Source organism: Saccopteryx bilineata, chromosome 3 (genome assembly GCF_036850765.1).
Source record: "Saccopteryx bilineata isolate mSacBil1 chromosome 3, mSacBil1_pri_phased_curated, whole genome shotgun sequence".
Classification (NCBI taxonomy): domain Eukaryota; kingdom Metazoa; phylum Chordata; class Mammalia; order Chiroptera; family Emballonuridae; genus Saccopteryx; species Saccopteryx bilineata.
The window spans coordinates 280,320,624-280,341,601 of NC_089492.1; the positions used below are offsets into that span (position 1 = coordinate 280,320,624).

The following is a 20,978-nucleotide window of genomic DNA, read 5'->3' on the forward strand; positions in this document are numbered from 1 at the left end:
CATTAAGCACTGAGGGGTGGGTGCCCAGGGGTTTAACATGTGGATTGGGCTTTTGAAGTGTTTTCAGTTGAACGGGAGAAAGCCTTAGATATTAAAACACACACACATACAAAAAACCCTCTAGTATTTGGTAAAAAGCAATCCATGTTCTTTTTTTAAAAAAGCCCATTCTGCCTGACCAAGCAGTGGCGCAGTAAATAGAGTGTTGGACTGGGATGCAGAGGACCCAGGTTTGAGACCCCGAAGTCTCCAGCTTTAGCGCAGGCTCATCTGGTTTGAGCAAAGCTCACCAGCTTGGACCCAAGGTCTCTGGCTCGAGCAAGGGGTTACTTGGTCTGCTGTAGCCCCACGGTCAAGGCACATATGAGAAAGCAATCAATGAACAACTAAGGTGTCGCAACGAAAAACTAATGATTGATGCTTCTTATCTCTCTTCATTCATATCTGTCTGTTCCTATCTGTCCCTCTCTCTGACTCTTTCTCTGTTTTCTGTAAAAAAACAACAAAAAGCCCATTCTAACAATAATATTTATCAAGCAATCAAACAAATACCATGGATCTGACCCTGTGCCAATAAGCACTGTATTATCCCCATTCTACAGATGGGAAACTTATCTACCAGTTAAGGCAGATGCAGGACCAAGATTGCATTCAGTCTAACTCCAGATTCATGCTCTCATTACAAAGCCTTCTCTGGGTGGAGAAAAAGCATTCTGCAACTATAGAGAAAATATTTTGCAATCAGATCTGCTGACTCAGGTTACCTCTTCCGATATAGCAGCTGCCCAATGCCCTAAACAAAGCTCGTCAACCTTGGCACTATTAACATTTTGAGGTGGATGATTATTCTTGTAGTAGGGACCGTCTTGTGCATTGTAGGATGTTTAGCAGTGTTCCTGGCTTCTACCCACGAGATGCCTTTAACAGCCCACAGTCGTGACTTTGCCAAATGTCCCTGAGGGGGCAAAAGTACTTCCAGTTGAGAATCATGGCTCTAGGATAATAAACAGCTTCGGTGTTTAATCACTTGTACATTGTTTAACATATTTAGGACACACGGGTGACATGCTATGTTTACATTATGGTGAAACAGTTTTAGAGCAGTTTTAATGATCTTTCTCGGCATTCTGTATGAAAACTTTAATGCCGAGAAAAACCACCTCTTCTGAGGAACTAGTATGAGTGATGTTCTATAGAGTTTCCCTTTTTGCCTAGAGTGCCAGGAATCAACCAGTTTTTTAAAATACTTTTTTTTTTTTTTTTTTTTCATTTTTCTGAAGCTGGAAACAGGGAGAGACAGTCAGACAGACTCCCACATGCGCCCAACCGGGATCCACCCGGCACGCCCACCAGGGGCGGTGCTCTGCCCCCCAGGGGGGGATGCTCTGCGCATCCTGGGCGTCGCCATATTGCGACCAGAGCCACTCTAGCGCCTGAGGCAGAGGCCACAGAGCCATGCCCAGCGCCCGGGCCATCTTTGCTCCAATGGAGCCTCGGCTGCGGGATGGGAAGAGAGAGACAGAGAGGAAAGCGCGGCGGAGGGGTGGAGAAGCAAATGGGCGCTTCTCCTGTGTGCCCTGGCCGGGAATCGAACCCGGGTCCTCCGCACACTAGGCCGACGCTCTACCGCTGAGCCAACCGGCCAGGGCTTAAAATACTTTTGATTGGCCTGACCTATTGTGGAACAGTGGATAAAGCGTCGACCTGGAACACTGAAGTCACCAGTTCAAAACCTTGGGCTTGTCTGGTCAGGGCACATACAGGAGTTGATGTTTCCTGATCCTCCCCCACTTCTCTCTCTCTCTCTCTCTCTCTCTCTTTCCAGTCTCTAAAATGAATTTTTTTAAAAAACTTTTGATTATATTTTGTTTTTATTTAATTTGTATATGTCCATAGTAAAAAGGACAGATTAAAGCAAAAGAAAATACAAACTTCACCTGTAAGCTCATTACATAGATAACCACTGTCATCATTTTAATTAATATCCTTTTAACTTTCCAGGAATATATCTGCTTAAAAAAACAAAAACAACAACATAAAAACAGGCTCATCTGCAAATACTTTTTAAATTATAACTTGCCCTGGCCAGTTGGCTCAGCAGTAGATTTGTTGGCCGGTGTGTGGAAGTCCCGGGTTCAATTCCCAGTCAGGGCACACAGGAGAAGTGACCATCTGCTTCTCTAGCCCTCCTCCTTCTCTCTCTCTGTCCCTCTCCCTCTCTCCCTTTCTCTCCTGCAGCCATGGCTTGAATGGTTTGAGCACATTGGCCCCCGGCCCTGAGGATGGCTCCATGGCCCTGAGGATGGCTCCGTGGCCTAGCTTTAGGCACTGAAGTAGCTCGGTTGCTAAGCAGCTGAGCAGCGGCCCCAGATGGGCAGAGAATCGCCCTGTATGGGGCTTGCTGGGTGGATCCTGCTTGGGGCACATGCAGGAATCTGTCTCTCTGCTTCCCTGCCTCCCCACTTCTCACTTCATTAAAAATTAATTAATTAATTAAATAATTATAGTTGACATACAATATTAAATTAGTTTCAGGTGTACAACAGAATGGTTAGACATTTATAATATATACCTTAGAAAGTGATCACCATGTCTAGTACCCATCTGACAATGTTCATAGTTATTTCAATATTATTGACTTCATTCCCTGTGCTGTAATTTACATCCCTGTGGCTTAGTCTGTACCTGGCGGTCAGCTTTTTCACCCATCCCCCTCCCCTCCCATCTGGCAACTGTCAGTTTGTTCTCTGTATCTATGAGTTTGTTTCTGTTTTGTTTGCTCAATTTTTTTTTTTTTAATTTCACATATAAGTGAAATCATATGGCATTTGTCTTTCTGTATCTGACTTTCACTCAGTGTAGTGCCCTCTAGGTCCATCCATATTGTCACAAATGGCAAGTGTCATTTTTATGACTGAGTAATATTCCATTGTATATGTGTACCACATCTTTATCTAGTTGTCTATCTGTAGACACTGAGGTTGCTTCCATGTCTCTATTCTTGTAAGTAATGCTGCAACACAGGGGTGCATATATCTTCTACATAGTGTTTTGGATTTCTTTGGTTAAATACTCAAATGGGATCGCTGGGTTATATGGTGGTTCTATTTTTAATGTTTTGAGGAGTCTCTATATTGTCTTCCATAGTGGTAGCACCAATTTGCAATCCCGTCAACAGTGCCCATGGGTTCCTTTTCTCCACATCTTTTTTTTTTCTGAAGTGAGAAGCAGGGAGGCAGACAGACAGACTCCCGCATGCACTCGACCAGGATCCACCCAGCACGCCCACCAGGGGGCGATGCTCTGCCCATCTGGGCTATTGCTCCGTTGCAACCAGAGCCATTCTAGCGCCTGAGGCAGAGGCCATGGGACCATCCTCAATGCCCGGGTCAACTTTACTCCAATGGAGCCTTGGCTGCGGGAGGGGAAGAGAGAGATAGAGAAAAAGGAGAGGAGGAGGGGTGGAGAAGCAGATGGGTGCTTCTCCTGTGTGCCCTGGCCAGAAATCGAGTCCGGGACATCCACATGGCGAGCCAATGCTCTACTGCTGAGCCAACTGGCCAGGGCCTCTCCATATTTTTGCCAACATTTACTTGTTTTCTTTTTGATAGTTGCTAATCTGACAGGTGTGAGGTGATATCTTACTGTGGCTTTCATTTGCATTTTCCTGATGATTGGGTGATATTGAGCATCTTCTCATATGTCTTTTGGTCATTGGGTCATCTTCTTTTTTTTCTTTTAAATTCCCATGCTGACTCTCTGATCCTTTTTTTTTTCTTTTCTTTTTATTTTTTTTTAACTTTCATTTATTGATTATAGCCAGAGAGGAAGGGAGAGTGAGAGAGAGAGAGACAGGAACATCAGTCTGTTCCTGTAAGTGCCCTGATGGGGATCGAACCAGCAACCTCTGCCCTTTGGGCTGATGCTCTAACCAGCAGAGCTCTCTGTCCAGGGCCATGATGTCTTCTTTAAAGTAATGTTTTCAGATCTTCTATTCATTTTTAAATTGGATTGTTTGTTTTTTTGATGTTGAATTGTATGAATGCTTCATATAGTTTGTATATTAACCCTTTATCAGATATATCTCATTTACAAAATATCTTCTCCCATTCAGTAGGTTGCCTTTCTGCTTTGTTGATGGTTTTCTTCATGGTGCAAAGGATTTTTATTTGATGTAGCACCATTTGTTTATTTTTGTTTTTGTTGCCTTTGCTCTAGGAAACTTATCCAAAAGATATTGCCAAGAGTAATGTCAGAAAGTTTACTGCCTGTGTTCTCTTGTAGGAGTTTTATGGTTTTAGTTCTTACATTTAGCCTTTAACCCCTCCCTCCCCCTTTTTTTAGAGAGAAAGAGAGAGAGGAAGGGAGAGAGATGAGAAGCATCCACTCACTTTAGTTGACCATTGATTGCTTCTTACATGTGCCTTGACCAGAGGGCTCCAGACAAGCCAGTGACCCCTTGCTCAAGCCAGTGACCTAGGGCTCCAGCCAGCAGCCATGGGATCATATCAATGATCGCTTGCTAAATCTGACAACCCAGTGGTCGAGCTGGTGAGTCTGAACTCAAGCTGGCTGAGCCCGCGCTCAAGCCGGTGGCTTTGGGGTTTCAAATCTGGGACCTAAGCATCCCTGGTTGGTGCTCTATCCACTGCACCACCCCCTGTCAAGCTTGAGTTTCTTTTTGTGTATGGTGTAAGATAGTGGTTTAATTTTATTCTTTTACATGTATTTGTTCAGTTTTCCCCACTTATTGAAGTAACTTTCTTTATCTCCTCATGTAGTCTTGCCTTTGTTGTAGATTAATGAATCATATAAGCAAGGATTTATTTTTGGGCTCTATATTCTGTTCTGTTGACCTGTGTGTCTGTTTTTGAGCCAGTTACATACTGTTTTGATTACTGTAGCTTTGTAGTATAGTTGGAAATCCGAGAGTGAGATACCTCCTACTTTGTTCTCCTTTCTCAGATACTGTTTGGTTGCTTGCTTTTTTTTTCTTTTAATTGATTTTAGAGAGAGAGGAATAAGGGAGAGAGAGAGAGAAACATAAACTTATTTTTTACTTAAGCACTCAGTGGGTGATTCTTGTGTGTGCCCTGACTGGGGATGGAACCCACAACCTTGTCATATGGGGATGATGCTCTGTCCAACTGAGCTACCCAGCCAGGGCTAGTCTGCCTGCTCTTCCACTTCATAGACTTGTATACCTACCCGTATGTCTCCAGAACATAGACCCGTGTGCGGCATCTGGCAGATGTTAGGTGAATGACTGAATTACAACACACGTGCTTCCTTATCTGCCGATGTGTACCACAGCCGGTCTTGAGACATTCACCACCAACATCTGATGGGGGGCCCAGGGACTGTCACTAATGATAGTTGGTACCATTTGCCTTTTAAGTGGAGAAGTTCACTTAGCTCGGCAATGTGTGATGTAGGTGTTACCATCCCCATTTCAGAATTAAACAAGTGAGGCCCATGGAAAGGAAGGAAAACATGGCCCGGGCCTCAGCGAGCAAGCACCAGGCCTGCCGGTTGTTGCCTCCTGTCTCTTGGCCCTGACTCCCTGCCCTTTTTCTCTGCTTCTATAACTTTATCACAAGTGGCACCCTGCTGGGCGCTGGCAGTCCAGAGTTGGCCTCAGTTGCTGGCCCCGCTCCCCACTGTCAGGGGCTTACGAGGTAGACTTGGCCCCTGTCCCGTCCCCTGCAGGAATCTTGGGTAATTTTGGACTTGTCTCAGCTCACCCGCCTGTTTTATTTTCAAAATCACACAGCGCTTGTTCCAGCTTGCCCGCCCCTTGCCTGGGCCCAGGTTGTGCTGGGCAGGACCCTGGCACTGCCCCCGTTCCCTGGACATGCTCTCCTCTGTCACCCCTCCAAGCAGTGCCTCTTGGCTGGAATGTCCCCGGTGAGCCCACACTCACTCGGTGCTCTGTGGCCTTGGCAAGGCAGCGCTCTTGTGGCCTGTCGTGTCCAGTCTGTAAAATGGGGAAATTCTGATAACAGCCGTGTGGCGCAAGGGTCAGAGGTGATGTGACGAGGGCCTTGCTGGGGCCTGGTCCCCAGCCTGTGCTCTGTAATAGATGACCGATAGAATAAGTCGGACCTACTGTGATCCTAAGACGTGCTTCTGAGGTGGCTGGAGAGTTCCCACTCAGGTGGCAGTTGGCACTGGCACACCTTGGAGCACTTGCTTTCAGCACCTGGCTTGGCACATAGTAGGAGCTAAGCCGTTCCTGTTGGAATGGGCAGAGGACAGCATGGGTGGGTCCTGGCTGCATGGCTCGCCAGTCTGTGGCCCGGGGCTCATTACTGACCTCTCTGGGCTGCCTGATGTTTTCAAGTGGAGAATAAAGGTAATAGAATTTTCTTGGAGATGAACTGAATTCATGCATGAGAGCACTTTGAAGAGAGTCTGGCACCTGACGAACTGGATGTGTTGCTTCCATCATTATTTTGATGCTCTCCCCCAACAACAAGCTGCTCTGAATGACTGTCCTTTTTTTTAAATTGATTTTGATAGGGGGGAGGGAGAGAGGGAAGAGAGAGATGAGAAGCATCAACTTGTAGTTGCTTCACCTTAGTTGTTCATTGATTGCTTCTCATATGTGCCTTCACCAGGGAGCTCAAGCCAACCCAGTGACCTTGGCCTCAAGTCAGCGACCTTGGGATCATGTCGATGTTCCTGTGCTCAAGCTGTGACCTTGGGGTTTCGAACCTGGGTCCTCAGCGTTTCAGGTCAATGCTCTATCCACTGCACCACCACCAGTCAGGCTGAATAACTGTTCTTTATCAGGGATATCAAGACAAGAGGGTCCCCGTGGAACAGGGATGGTGTCACGTGTGGAACTCAGATGTCCTTAGCCCTTTCCCTTTAATTAATTGCCCTGATGCACACCAGGGGATGGGGAGACACCTGCCCTTCGTGGGGAGCTCTTTTTCCAGACTTTCCTCGGAGAGACAACATTGTGGGTGGAAAGCCCTGGGCGGAGCTGGCAGTACCAGTGGACAGCTTTGTGACCTTGGGCAAGCCAAGGCCATCTTGGGTGGCCTCTTCCCTCAGGTGGGAGATGCTCGGACGGGGTGGTGCTGCTGGACGGCGAGGAGGATGAACCTGTCCCCTCAGCCCCAGATGACCGAGGGCCTCCATGATCCAGGGTTTCTGCCACAGTGGGTAGAGTGAGGATGACCCAGCTTCAGATCCTCCTCTGTCACGTGATCATGAGCCATGAGTGATGTGATCTCAACCTGATTTCCTCATCTGATGAATGAATGGCAGTAATCAGAGGCAGATTAAGGTTGGTTGAGGCCCCGGGCACAGAAGAAAATATTGGGCCCCCTACATTAGAAAATCGTGTAAACTTGGGGTTTTGCAGGGCCCTTCAGAAGTCGGAGCCCAGGGCGCGTGCTGTTAAATCCACCTCTGGTGGTAATAATACATTTGTCGGATGAATTCAAAGCGATAATCACTTTACATAGTGCCAGTCATGTTGTAAGTGCTTAATAAATGTTCCTTGATATCTTCCGGGGCAATAAAATGAAACACTTCATTCTGGGCTAGAGGCCCCTCCCCGCTGGGCCTGCCCTGGGCCCCACACTTCTGGCCCCCTTATCTCCGGGATAAGGAGGATTAACCTTATCAAGTCCAGATAACAGCTGGAAAGCCTGCATGCTGCATGAAGCAAGGGTAATTTCCTTTCTACTCTTCCTTTTTGGCCGTGGCTGCCCCTGGCCTCCGCCCCTGGGGAGCCCCTGGTGTGAGCTGGAGAGCACTGTCCTGGTGATCCAGTTCTGGGGGCCTGGTGTCAGCTCTGACATCATTCGTACGTTGGTTGTTTTAAAAGGTATTTCTCAAATGCTCACGTGGGCTGGGCAGGGTGTCCCGAATGGTGCTGACCCAGGCTGGCCAGGTGGAGCTAGCTCATGGCCTGGTGGGAGCACAGATGGCCAGGCAGAGCTCAGCAGTGAGGGCGTCCCCGGAGCTGTGAGAACAGTGTGGGCCGTCCGGGTGGTGTGAGGGCAGCCACATGAAGAGCGCCCCACGTCGAGGGGACTGCAAAAGTGACCAGGGTGACTGGGTCACAGCGGACGAGGTGGGAGGTGGCGGGGGTAATGGGAAAGGGGTCTGTCTGTAGGCCTCAGTAAGATTCTGACCTTTTATTGCAGAAGGAGAGGCCGCTGAGTAGTTTTGAGCCAAGTGCTTACTCTGTGTCTGATGATGAGATTTTCGTGTAAAACTGTAACTGCCTGTGATTTGGAGTAGCCTGGTGACAGTGGAGCAGGAGTGGCCCTTGTGGTTGTCCAGGCATAAGCTGATGGTGCTGTGGACCAGGATCTAGGCCCGCGGGTAACCTGGGAGGGGAACTGAGTCCCCGTCCGCCCTACTTCCCCTCAGTGTCCCCCTCTGTAAACTGAGGTCTCATTGGCTGGCCCTCAGCTCTCTCCAGCCCTGCCGGCATCCATTGCAGGACATATCCTGATGTGGCTTTTTAGCTCAGATCCTGGTGTTACTGGACAGGGGACCCGGCCCTTCAGGCCTGCCAAGGGCCAGTGGGTTGACTTCTTGCAGGAAAAACTTCACGACATGAGTCCAGGTGATTTTGCGAGTAAGTTTATTAAAGCTGGGGGCAGTGAAACAAGGGCGGGCCTAGACTAGAAGAAGCAACAGGAGAGAGACCAGGCAGGGCTGCACTGGCCTCGAGAAGCCTTATGGGACAGAAATGAGCGTACACTGGGAAGTCGGAGAAAAGGGAGCCTTGGAAACAGGTGCGGGGGGTGAGCCCGGGGCGAGCTGCCGCTGCCCGCTGCTCCCTTGCAAGTTTCAGAGAGACCCTTAAAGTTTAGGAGATGCAGCCTGTGGGGGAAGAAGAGGAGGAGGGGGAAGGGAAAGGTGAGGGAGAGCGTGAGTACTGGGTCCTTTGTTCTGAGGGTTTTTTGAAGGCTGGGAGTTTAGCCTTGGCTCAACAGCTCAGCTGGTTACAGTGTCATCCCAGTATGCCAAGGTTGAGGGTTTGATCCCGGGTCTGGTACACGCAAGAGTCAATGAGTGCATAAATAAGTGGAACAACAAATTGATGTCTCTCTCCCCCCTCCATCTCCCTGTCTTTCTCTCTCTAAAATCAATCAATCAATCAATCAATCAATTAAAAAATTTAAAAAAATCAAGGCTGGAAACTTAGGGGAAGATTTCAATAGACTATTTGTCAGCTTTTCCAGGTGTGCCCTTTGAGGGTTGTGTGGTCTCTACTGATTGGTCAGCGCCAGGGCAGGGGGTCTTTAGTCACTGCAGCTGGTCCTGGTGTCACCTCCCTGGCTTTGCTGCTTTTCTGGTCTGGAGCTGAAAGATACTGAGCCCCAGATGCGATCACTAGGAGGTGACCTCAGTATCTGGCTGTAAATTTCCCGGCCAGTTTGTCCAACTCTCTCACTTTCCCTGTTCCACTGGCCGCGGGATTTTTACCTTCTTACTTCCTGCCTCGCTGGTACCTGCATGGGGGGGGGGGGGGGTTCGGCCAAGGCCTCACACCCAGGCCTGGGGCCCCAGGTGTGTAGGAGGGCACTGCAGGTTGTTAGGGAGTCCCAGGCAAGTTCAGACTCTGCCCTGTGCCTCCTTCCTGAAGTGGGAAGCTGAGCGCTGCGCTCAGGAAGGTCGGGTTGGGTTCATCTCTGCATCCCCAAGCCGGGCACCCGGTGGGTGCTCAGGAAATGTGAGGTGAAAAAATGTGCGAGCCCATCCCATCCGACCTGAGTCATCGCAGAGTCCTCGAGTGTGGAATCAATGTGTGCAGACTGCATGAATGAATGAATGAGTGCATGGATGAGGAGTGAATGAGTGGAGTCCTGCCTAGATGGCCTTGCAGATCCTCATAGAGGTCCCAGGTTTTGTGAGTGATTCATCTACGCCTTCTCCTGAGCCAGTTAAGGGTGTTTCTATTAATCCCAAATGATCCATGAGCCAAAAAAAAAAAAAAGTTTAATATGAGTCCCTAGATTTTTTGTTTGTTTGTTTGTTTTGTTTTGGGCTTTGTTTGACTCAGACTGATGTTTGAAGTAGTCTCTGTTCCCTAGACCACAGACTGCCGGACAGCTGTACCAGGGCCTGTGCCTTCTAGGTATAGAGAAAGCCCTGAGGGGCATGTGATCCTGGGTTCACAGTGGGCCTCTGCCCTGAGGGAGGTGGAGGGAGGCCTTCAGGGTTTCTGTTTCTGCCACTGCCTGGGAGGTAACAGGGAAGAGAGAGCTGGTGGCGGCTGTGACATTGTCAGCCTCTGCCCTGGGTGGAGTGGGGCAGCTGATTCCAGCAGTATCTGTTGAGCGCCTGGGCCAGCTCTGCTCCTTGGGGGTGTCTGGAAACCAGTTCTGGAAGACCTTTACTGTTTTCTTCGAAAAACCTAAGAGCAGGAGGGGTGAGGAAAGGCAAGCTGTTTCAGTTCTCAGAGTGACCTGCAAGGCTGCCCCCGCCTTTCAGGGGAGGGCCCGAGGCCTGCAGCGTTCACAGTAGTGTGCCCAGGGCTCGGAGCAGCTGTGGGTTTGGGCCAGAAGGTCCCTGCCTCAGAGCCTGTGCTTTACCCACCCACCAGGAACTGGGGTTCAGAGAGAGGCTGGGGTGCCTATCCTGGCTCCAGCCCAGCACTCGTTCTCTGCTTACTCAGCGGCACTCTCTTGGCTTAAAGAGGACTTGGCGTATCTGAGTTACCGATGGTGGGGGGGTGCGGCCACTGAGACCCAGGGGGCTGCTGGGACCTTCCTGGTGGCCCCAGGAATAGACATAGCCTTTCCTTGGTGGTCTTTTCTGGCCCCTCTGCACATCTCCACTATAGCAGGTGGAAGGGGCAGTGTGGATTTTAATTTACTAAGCACCTCTATAGCTCAGCATTATTATCTCATCTCCATAGTAACAACCCCTTGAGATGGGTGTGACCCCTAGTCAGTGATTTATCCAAAGTCACTTAACTACTGGAAGACTGAGCTTACTGTGGTCAGGGGGAGGGTGGGGCCTGAGGAATGTGACAGAGATGATTTCTGGGTTTTTCTGAATTCAATTTCAGGTCTCTCCTGACCTTGGTCTTGAACTAGTCCTTTTGCCTTTAGGACCTAAATGACCTTATTACTAAATGGGGCTGCTGGTGAGACCCATCTGATGGGCCTATCCGTGATGGGTGGCAGGCGTTAGCAAGCCTAACAAGCCCTGTGTGCGTTGGGTGGCCGTTGGGTGGCTGTTGTCATTGATGTCCTCATTTACAAATGAGGAAATTGAGGCCCAGAGGAGAAGGCCCACAGCTGAGGCTCCTGCTCTGGAATAACTGACCCTAAAGTCATACCCACACGTCCTCCCGCCTTATGACCCCCAGACATGTTAGGGGTGGTGTCATAGTGGTCACTAATCCATGAGGCCACCAGGTTCCAGACTGAACAGGGGCTCCAGAACAAGAAGTTCTCAAAACTTGGTGTCCAGGACTCAGACGCGGAACCTCAAACGAGCCCTCCTCCAAGTTTACAACCCACATCTTGGCCTTTCTTGCTCACCCTGAGTTCAGCTCTGTGTGCCTGAGACTCTCAGGTTCATCAGAATGATTCGCATTCTGATGAGACCCAGCTCTGGGCAGTCCTGCCTGTTCAGCTTAGAGAAAGAAGCGGCTGGGTCTGTCCTGAATCAAGTTTGCATTGTGGGGAAATGATTTTGCGCCTTTGGATTTAAACTGCAAACAGAGGGAGTTTGTGTGACTGTTCTCACTTCCTAGATGTAGAAACAGGCTCAGGGGAGGCAGCTCATGCACCCAAGGACACACAGTAGTAGGACTGGGACTTAAACTTGGATTTTGCACTCCAGGGCCCATCTCCCCCCCCCCCCAACCCCCATTCTGTAGTTGCTCTGGATTTGTGGATTCTGGGCCAACCCAGGGTCCCAGTTTGGAGACAGGGGGGCTGATCTGTGGTGGGCACTGCTGACTTGTCCGTCTGACCTGTGCGCCTGTCCTCCCTGCCCTTGCATCCAGGCTTCGGTGGAAGCACACCTCCTCCCTGAAGGTGGCCAACGAGCCCATCTTGGCATTCACGAAGGGCAGCCCCGAGCGAACTGCATTGCAGAAGGTAAGGGGGGGCTTTGGTGGGGGTCGGGCCTGGGCTGAGACAGCCTCCAGCAGCCCGAGGTGCTCTTCTCTGTGTACAGCCATCACCCCCTCCTGGCCCTGCTCCTGGAAGGGAGCCTGTGGCCTGGGGAGGGCTCTGTGGCGAGGCTGGATCGTGGGCGAGGCTGGGAGCAGCAGGTGGCCATGAGGGCCATGTGGGGGCCTCAGCGCAGGTCACGGGTCATGAGCTCACAGCTGTTTTGTGCTTCAAAATGTTCTCCCTTTAATTGCCAGTATTTTTAAAATTGTGAGATTCCACATAATTTCGGGGGCAGTTTTGTTTTGTTTTGTTTTTGTGACAGAGACAGAGAGAGGGACAGATAGGGACAGACAGACAGGAAGGGAGAGAGATGAGAAGCATCAGTTCTTCGTTGAAACACCTTAGTTGTTCATTGATTGCTTTCTCATATGTGCCTTGACTGGCGGAGGGAGGCTACAGCAGACCGAGTGACCCCTTGCTCGAGCCAGCAGCCTTGGGCTCAGCTGATGAGCTGTGTTCAAACCGGATGAACCCGCACTCAAGCCGGCGACCTTGGGGTTCAAACCTGGGTCCTCTGCGTCCCAGTCCAACGCTCTATCCACTGTGCCACTGCCTGGTCAGGCTCAGGGGCAATTTTTAAAAATCTTTTAGTAACGGGAAAACCTAACAAAGCTGTCCTCACCTTCCTGCAATGACAGGAAGCAACAGTGTGGGGGGGGGGGGGGGCTGAGTCCTGCGGCCCCCCTAAGGGGAGCACACGCTGTCTGACCACAGACCCGGCCTGGCTGCCTTCTCAGTTCTGCTGCAGCCTGGGCACCTGCATTTGCAGTCTCACGCCAGGTTTCAGGTGGGAGAAAGGGGAAGGAAATGCCCATCTTACGTCTTGTCTCCTCTTCAGGCCTTGAAGGACCTGAAGGGCCGGACGGAAGCCATCCCGTGCGTGGTGGGGGATGAGGAGGTGTGGACCGCGAATGTGCAGTACCAGCTGTCGGTAAGCCCAGTGGGTGGTCAGCGTTAGGCCTCTCCCTGAATCTGGGGTCAGTCTCTCGGGCAGCACATGAGCATGTGACGTGGGGTCTGTGCCTCAAGAGGGGTTTTGTCCACTCGGGATTTGGGATTCCGCGCACCAGGGTGAATCTCCCGGGACCAGTCTCAGGGGATTGTTGTAAACGGCATGCCTTCTCTCCCGCCAGGAGGAAGTTAAAAACAATGGCTGCCACAGGCCTCACCATCGCTTTAGAAAACCTGGCTCATTGAGCATCTAGAGAGTGGAAGCAAGGATAGAGTGTTAGGACTAGAGGTGATCCTTCCAAAGGAAGGACGCCACCAAAGCCTTGGGAACCACTAGTCTAGCTGACGATGAGCTCAGATGAGGTGAGCACCCAGGGTGTGGCCTGGTGGGGCCAAGGCCTCTTCCACAGACACAGTGTGAGGCCCTGTCCCGTCTGCACAAACTCCTCCTTCAGTCCCAGCCACCTCTTAGAAATGGGAAGAGCCTGTGACCTCAGCATCCCAGGTCTCTGCTCGGTCCACGGCGCCACCACTACTCAGGCAGGGTTGTCCCTTGTAGATGAGTGAATCTGGGTCCCAGGCAGGGGCTCTAGAAGCAATGGCTCTGCACCCGCAGGACCTGGGGGCAGGGCAGGAATCCTGAGCGCTTCTCTACACCAGTGCCCATCACTGAGCCACAGTCTCATGCCAGACCTGGTGTGTAGTTTCCACCTGTGACCCTGTTTGGTCCTCTGCTCCATGCTATGAGTCAGGGAGGTCCTTATCACCCAGGCGGGTAGACTGGGAGAGGGAAGTCAGTTTACACGGATCCCACAGCTAGTAGGTGGCAGATAGGGATTCGAACCCGCCTCTCTCTGACCACAAAATCCACGCTTTTTCTGAAAGATTGTGGTCCATGACTTTCTTCTGGACTGGGAGCCTTCCAGAGCGGGACCCGTGTCTTACTCGTGGGACAGCAGGGACCCCATAACCCTCGAGGGGCAGAGATTGCATGGGCCGGGGCTACTGGACACTTCATGGGGATTGGAGGGGGGAGAGCGAGTGCCGAGGACTCTTGCCTGGAAAGCCAGCGCTGAGCCCCACCCCATCCCCCTGTCCTGGCACCTCCTTCCTGGGCAGTGACCTCAGTCTTGTCTTTCAGCCCTTTAACCATGGACACAAGGTGGCCAAGTTCTGCTACGCAGACAAGGTGAGTCCCTGGCGACTTCAGGGTGGGGGCGCTGCCCCTGTTCTGTCCCGCTGGCAGCAGACATGGAGGTGGGTGTCAGACACTGCGTCCCTCTGGCCCTGGGCGGTTCGGGTGCAGTTGGGGCGGTTGGGACTGAAGGAATCCCTGGGCGGGAGTCTTTAACAGGGCCAGATAAGCAAGGGTTAACTTGAGCCAAGTGGCAGCTGCCTTGGTCAGGACTGGGACATCCCTAAACAGGCCTACAGCCACAAGGCAGACCCTCATGGGGGTGTGTGTAGAGGGGATGGGTAGATTCTGGAAGGCTGAGTCAGGGAAATTGGAGACGTCATGGATGGGAAGCCAGACAAGGAATTGGTATCACGGAGGGCCATCGAGAGGGGACGGGGTGACCTGTGGCAGGGGGTCTAGGAGCTGGTGTCATATGGCAGCGAGGGCAGTGGATATCTTGGATGCCAGCAGCAGGTATGTCTCAGGCTGTGGTTCTGGCTTGGCAGGGGCAAGACCAGGGCTGTGGCTGTGGATGGTGGGTTCAGGGGCCACAGCCCCAGGAGGAAGGTGAGGCCCAGATGCCACAGGAGAGAGTGGAGCAGGTTTAACAGCTGAGGGATGCGCAGCCAAGTGCTTGGCATGCTGACCCTGATGAAAGGCCAGACGTCTCCAGACAGGCAGGCTCCGAGCCTGGGGTGGCGTAGCCGGCAAGGGGCCGCAGTGTGTACAGAATGGGGGGGGGGGGTGCTCCAGATCTCTCCTCTCTCGCTCACTCCCCTGGGACCCTTCCTGCTACAGGAAGAAGCCCCAACCTTTTCCCCTTCATTAGGCCTTGCTCAACAAAGCCATCGAGGCCGCCGTGGCTGCCAGGAAAGAGTGGGACCTGAAGCCCGTCGCAGACCGGGCCCAGGTCTTCCTGAAGGCAGCAGACATGCTGAGCGGGCCACGCAGGGCGGAGATCCTTGCCAAGACCATGGTGGGACAGGTGAGGTGCCTGTGGGCACAGGTGGGGTGCGGTGAAGGCAATTGTGCCCCATTCAATTGGGCAGACATCAGCTGAGAGGTTCTGGGTGCCAAGACCTGCTCTGCTGGCTGAGACCCAGAGATGTCCTTGAGGGACGGGGGGGAGGGGGAGCATAACACACAGACAGATACATAAAATGTTAGACAAGGAGGACTGCTAAGCCTACGTGTCCTACCATGGAAGTGTCCTGTCCCCTCTCTGTCCCCAGCCTAGGCCAGTCCTTTATCATTCTCTGCCTGGACTGACAGTGCCCTGTGCAGTCCTCCAGGCTCGGGCAGACCCCTGCAGCCCTCAGGTGGCCCTGACCCCCCGGCAGGTTGCTGCAGGTTACAGACCTCCAGGCTCTCTCTGCCCCTGAGAGGCACACCCCAAGTCCCGAGCCCAGCCCCCAGGACCCTCTGAGTCCCACCTCTGTCCAGCTCGCCAGCTGCTCTGCCCTTCCCACCGGGTCATCCGCCAGTGAGGATGCCAGTCTGGGCCTCGTGAGGTTCATGTCTCAGCCTCTGCCTGGGGTATCATGCCTGGAATGCTCGCTGTCTTTTCTGCCCCATGAAATCTTACCTGTCACAGGCCAGCCCAGATACCACCTCCTCTGGGAGGCTTCCAGAACCTTCTCTGTCCAAAAGCATCAGTCCTGCCCCCGTAGCATGCTGTTCATTTGTCAGCTTGGATCGCATTGGGGTGTAACGACTTCCCTTCCTGTGTTTCTGCTGCCCTTCTACAGCCTTTTTTTTTTTCTTTTAAGAGAGGGAGTGGGGAGGGAGAGAGAGAGAAAGGGAAGGAAGCATTCATTTGCTGTTCCATTTAGTCATGCATTCATATGTGGCCTGACAAGGATCGAACCTGCAACCTTGGTGTTTTGGTACGAAGCTTTAACCCACTGAGCTAATCAGCCAGGGCTTACAAGCTTTTTGGGAATAATAATCATGCATTAATGTTTTCCACCTTTCTGGGCTGTGCATCATGTCTTCCTGGAGTTGTAGAAGCTCCTGGTCAATGATTTTGGAGTGAGTGCATTTGAGCCAGAGCGTGGCAGGAGTAGCCAGGAGTGCTGGGAAAGGAGCAGAGGAGGGAGAAAAGGATTCATTTCGTCATCCTCAGGAAGGAGCCTTAGGAGGTTTGGGTCTGCCAGGCGATCTTCCTGCAGTGAGGGCTCCCCCTGCTGTACGGAGGTGGTATGACAGTTTCACACCCTGCCCAGCTGTCTCTCAATTTTCTCAGCAGCCCCTGGGGTAGGTGTCAGGCTCCAGAGTGTCCCAGGTGAGCCACACATGGGCAGGAAGAGACACACACACACTTCCAAGACCAGGTTAAGGAGCCTCTTTATTTGACCGAAGGCTCAGAAGCTTGTAGGCAGCTCAGTGGCTGTTCAGAGCAGGGGTAGTGTATCTTCGCTCAGTTTCCTTGGCTCCACGTCCTGAGCAGGGTGAGCAGCTGCTAGTGACCCTGTGTGCCAAGTGGGAAAGGCCCACCCTTGCTTCCCAGAGTCCTCTCCCTGCACTCACATTCACCGTCGGGAAGAACGGGCAGTCCACGGAAGTGTTGACAGTCACAGGCTTCCTGGTTCTTGACCAACGTGCCTAACAAGGACATGGGCTCATCCAGGGGTGAGAGCTGCCAGCACCCTGCATGTGTGTCTCTGTGGGCACAGGGTCCCATGGAAGGGCTAGCGGGAGGCACGTCTGCCACCGTTGACCCCCTGGCCTTCTTTCCTCGCAGGGTAAGACAGTGATCCAGGCGGAGATCGATGCCGCAGCCGAGCTGATCGACTTCTTCCGCTTCAATGCCAAGTTTGCCATGGAGCTAGAGGGGTACCAGCCCATCAGTGTGCCGCCCAGCACCAACAGCATGGTGTACCGGGGGCTGGAGGTACCCATGGGCGCAGGGCGGGCGGGGCTGCCAAAGCCTTCACGCGGCCTCACCACTTCCTCTGTCACAGGGCTTCGTGGCGGCCATCTCCCCCTTTAACTTCACGGCGATCGGCGGCAACCTGGCGGGGGCGCCGGCCCTGATGGTGAGCTGTGAGCTGTGGGCTGTGGGCAGGGATGCTGGGGGCTCAGCATCGATCCCACCTCATCCAACACAAGGCCACACTCCAGCCCCTGAGGTCCCAGTCCTGGGGAAGCCCAGAGGGTGGAGGCAGCGTGGGCCGTGGAAAGGCCCTGGGGTCAGAGGCTGGTTTGGACCCAGCTTTGCCCTGCTCTGGGTGACCCCAGTGGAGCCCCCACACTGCTCTGAGGCAGCTTCCTCCCCTGCAGAGTGGAAATGGTAGGAAAGCCCGCAGGACAGGGTTATGAGGTGCAAATGAGACCAGGCACGTGACGTCACACACCAGGCAGGCCTGGCCCTGTGCAGGCAAGTGTGTGGCGACAGTGGTGGTGATATGGTAGCTCACCTTTGAGCTCTTGCTGTGTGCCTGGTGACTTGACTTGTCAGGGTCGTGTGGCTCGTAAGTGATGGGACAGATAGGGATTCGGGCTTAGTTTTAAAGTCCTTGGGCTTCGCTGCCATTACGAGGGAGAAGCGGACCACCGCCCTCGGGAGCTTTCCTTTGACGAGGCAGCCCTGGCCCAGCCTCCAGAGGCCTCCGTGGCTCGAGGAGTCACAGGAGGAGGACACAGGGTGGCTGGTAATCTCGAGGACGCTCGTGCACAGGACCGTCCTCGTGCCTCTGCACACGTGCCCAGCACCCGGGTGCCTTCACCAGGACACGTGCAGACAGTCCTGTGAGCACCTGCCAGCCACACTGGTGAGCACCCAGCAGCTCATAAACACCGAAAAGAGCTGCCCGGGGGTGCTGGCAGGACCAGTCTGTGCAGGCTTCCGGAGAGAGGCAGCCTGGGCCGGAGTGTGGGAGCGGACAGGACCAGTGTGGTCTTGTTGGTAACAGCTTTTCGAGTGTAGTGCCCCACACCTGGAGGTGTGGGATTGGGTAGGGGTGTCCTGGCCTGCACAGGGGCCTGGTGGTTCCCGGTGAGGATGACCACGCTCCCTAGGTGCGATGGAGACAGGGCTGGTGGCCCCTGGCCTTCCGAGTCATCACTGTGCCTCCTGGGCAGGGTAACGTGGTCCTTTGGAAGCCCAGTGACACTGCCATGCTGGCCAGCTACGCCGTCTACCGCATCCTCCGGGAGGCTGGCTTGCCCCCCAACATCATCCAGTTTGTGCCAGCCGATGGGCCCACGTTTGGGGACACTGTGACCAGCTCAGAGCACCTGTGTGGCATCAACTTCACAGGCAGCGTGCCGTAAGTCCCCGGGGTGGGGTAGGGCAGGGTGCCTTAGGGATGTTCCCAAGGTGACCTGCTCACCACCGACCAGAAGCTGGGGCTGGGAACCCGGAGTCTGATCCTGGCCGTGCTCACTGACTTGCCATGTGGCTATGGCGAGACACTTCCCTCTCTGAGCCTCCGTCTCTTCACCTGAATAATGGGGACGGGCCACCCCAACCTTGCAGAGTAATCAGAATTGAACTATGGACAGGAAAGCACTTTACAGGCTGGAAGCAGCCGACGGGGGTTTGGCAGTATTGATTTTGATGCCCTCTCTGTCACTGGGAAGGGCACGAGGGAGCTTGGGTAAATCGGAGTAAGAGTGTCAGGAAGGCTTCTGAGAGGAGGTGGCATCTAAGCTGAGGCTGTTGGCCAGGCGAGGGGCAGGGAGGCGGCGGGGTGGAGAGGGTTGTAGGACAGGGAACAGCATGTGCAGAGGACTAACGCTGAGGCTCTTGAGCTCTGGGACGTGGTGGTGGCCCACGCAGCTAGAGTGTGGGGCTGGGGGCTGGGGCTAAGAGGGTGGGGTGGGACATCGCTGGGTGGTGACCACTCATTCACTCATGCAGCTGGTATTTATCCTGTGTGTGCTGGACCTCGCTCATGCTAAGACTAGGCGATGAACTCGTGGAGTGTACAAGGTCCTCCCTCTCAGGGCATTTCAGTCCAGCGATTCTAAGGCCCTGTGAGCTCGAAAGGTGCCTGGACTTAATCCTGAAGGTGATAGGAGAGAGCAGACATTTATGTGGGGGGTTCAAGTAGAGATGACATATGATCTCTCTCCTGTGGGACCTGGCAAGTGGCTGTGTGTTCTTTGGCTCCTAAGAGATGAACCAGCCTTGTGCAATGCTGATAGTTTTATGTCAAAATCCCAATGATGTACCTGACCTGTGGTGGCGCAGTGGATAAAGCGTCGACCTGGAATGCTGAGGTCGCCGGTTCAAAACCCTGAACTTGCCTGGTCAAGGCACATATGGGAGTTGAAGCTTCCTGCTCCTCCCCCCTTCTCTCTCTCTCTCTCTCTCTCTCTCTGTCTCTCTCTAATAAAAAAAAAATGAATAAATAAAATCTAAAAAAAAAAATCCCAATGATGGTTTCCGCTGACAGCCCAGATGCCCTGGTCCCCCCGAGCCTGCATTTCCAGGCGACACCCCTGGCTGGAGGTGGACGGGTCCCCGCCTTGCCCACTGCACAGGTTTCGGCACACCTGCTCAGCCTCACTCACTCCCTGCCTGTCCCTCTGGGCCCTGCGTTGGCAGCCCCTGTCCTAGCTGATGACCGTGGCTACGCGGCACGCGTGTTGCTAGTGGCCAGAAGCGGGAGACGGTTAGCAGTCTGTCCATGTTGGCAGGGACAATGGGGCCTGAACCAGGGTGGAGACGGATTGGAGAAAAGTGGGCCAGTTCCAGTGAGAAAGTAGCAGCCTGATTCAATCACTTGTCCATGGGGTCGGGGTCAGAGGGCAGTGGGGACTTCCAGGCTCGGGATAGAAGGGCATCATACATAAGGTGGGCACCCAGAAGGCCAGCAGTGGGAAGGTTAGGGTAAAGATGATCACATGTTGGTCCCTTTTGAGTTTGGGGTGCCCATGGGTCATCTGGGTGGAGATGTTAGGGTCCTGGAAGTATATTAGACAACTAGTAGGAGATGTTGGGGTCCTTCCAGGTGTCGCCGGGACACCTGTGGTGGCTTCTCTCTCTGGCCTCAGGCTCCCCCACCCCTCATCCCTCCAGGGTTTGCAGGGTGGCAATGGCAGCGTTGGAATTGCTGAGAAAGGCCATTTTCCAAAAGGCCTGCTCTGCCAGCCGCAGGCCCCACGGGTCCCTGCCTATTAGCGGGCGGAGCAGGCCTGGCCCCCATTTGCCATGCTCTGATGAGCAGCGGGCTTAAAGGTGGGAAAGTCATAAATTAGTATTAGCTACTGTGTCGCTGGCTCCCTGGTGATTAGCATTTTTATTGTTTTGTGGTGCTGAGGTTGGTCACACTTGGAGCCTAGAGAGGAGGCGGCGGGGACCTGAGCTCCCACTCCCAGGACCCTTCTCAGTTTGGCCTCTGGAGCCTGAGTGCTGGGCTGGGGGCGCCGCTCGCAGGCAGGGACAGCATCTGTCCCCCGTCGGGCACCTGCCGCGTGCCCACCACTGTCCTAAGCACTTGACTGTAATTAGAGTGAGTCACAGAACAGCCTTGCCCAGTGGGGTTCTTCCCTCCAGTCACCAGACATGGTGCAGGCACTGAGGCTCAGAGAGGCTAGGGAATGAGGGAAAGCTCGCACCATGGTGGGTGCCCGAGTCAGAGCTCAAACCCCGTCTCCCCGGCCTTCTCTGCACCTTCCTGCCAGCAGGGCCCCCTTGCTGCCTCCCCATCAGCCTAGCGCTCTGGTCGGCAAAC

At 53.3% G+C, this 20,978-nt stretch overlaps 1 protein-coding gene and 1 non-coding gene across 3 annotated transcripts in view; one reads left to right on the plus strand and one right to left on the minus strand.

Annotated features, from left to right (window-relative positions):
• The window catches only part of ALDH4A1 (aldehyde dehydrogenase 4 family member A1), a 28,840-nt gene that overhangs the window by 1,453 nt on the left and 6,409 nt on the right, over positions 1-20,978 (plus strand). Inside the window, exons 1-8 of one of the 2 annotated variants that reach the window (XM_066270290.1) lie at positions 6,658-6,737; positions 11,996-12,089; positions 13,006-13,098; positions 14,260-14,307; positions 15,125-15,280; positions 17,039-17,188; positions 17,259-17,333; positions 18,379-18,566. In XM_066270290.1, coding sequence (XP_066126387.1) covers positions 6,673-6,737; positions 11,996-12,089; positions 13,006-13,098; positions 14,260-14,307; positions 15,125-15,280; positions 17,039-17,188; positions 17,259-17,333; positions 18,379-18,566 — 869 coding nt within the window. In that variant the 5' untranslated portion in view covers positions 6,658-6,672. Of the gene's footprint in view, positions 1-6,657; positions 6,738-11,995; positions 12,090-13,005; positions 13,099-14,259; positions 14,308-15,124; positions 15,281-17,038; positions 17,189-17,258; positions 17,334-18,378; positions 18,567-20,978 lie in introns of those variants that run through there. The other variant, XM_066270291.1, reaches the window with a different exon arrangement.
• Positions 1,574-1,649, minus strand: TRNAT-AGU (transfer RNA threonine (anticodon AGU)). The gene has a single exon. It is a non-coding gene; the product is annotated as a tRNA-Thr (tRNA).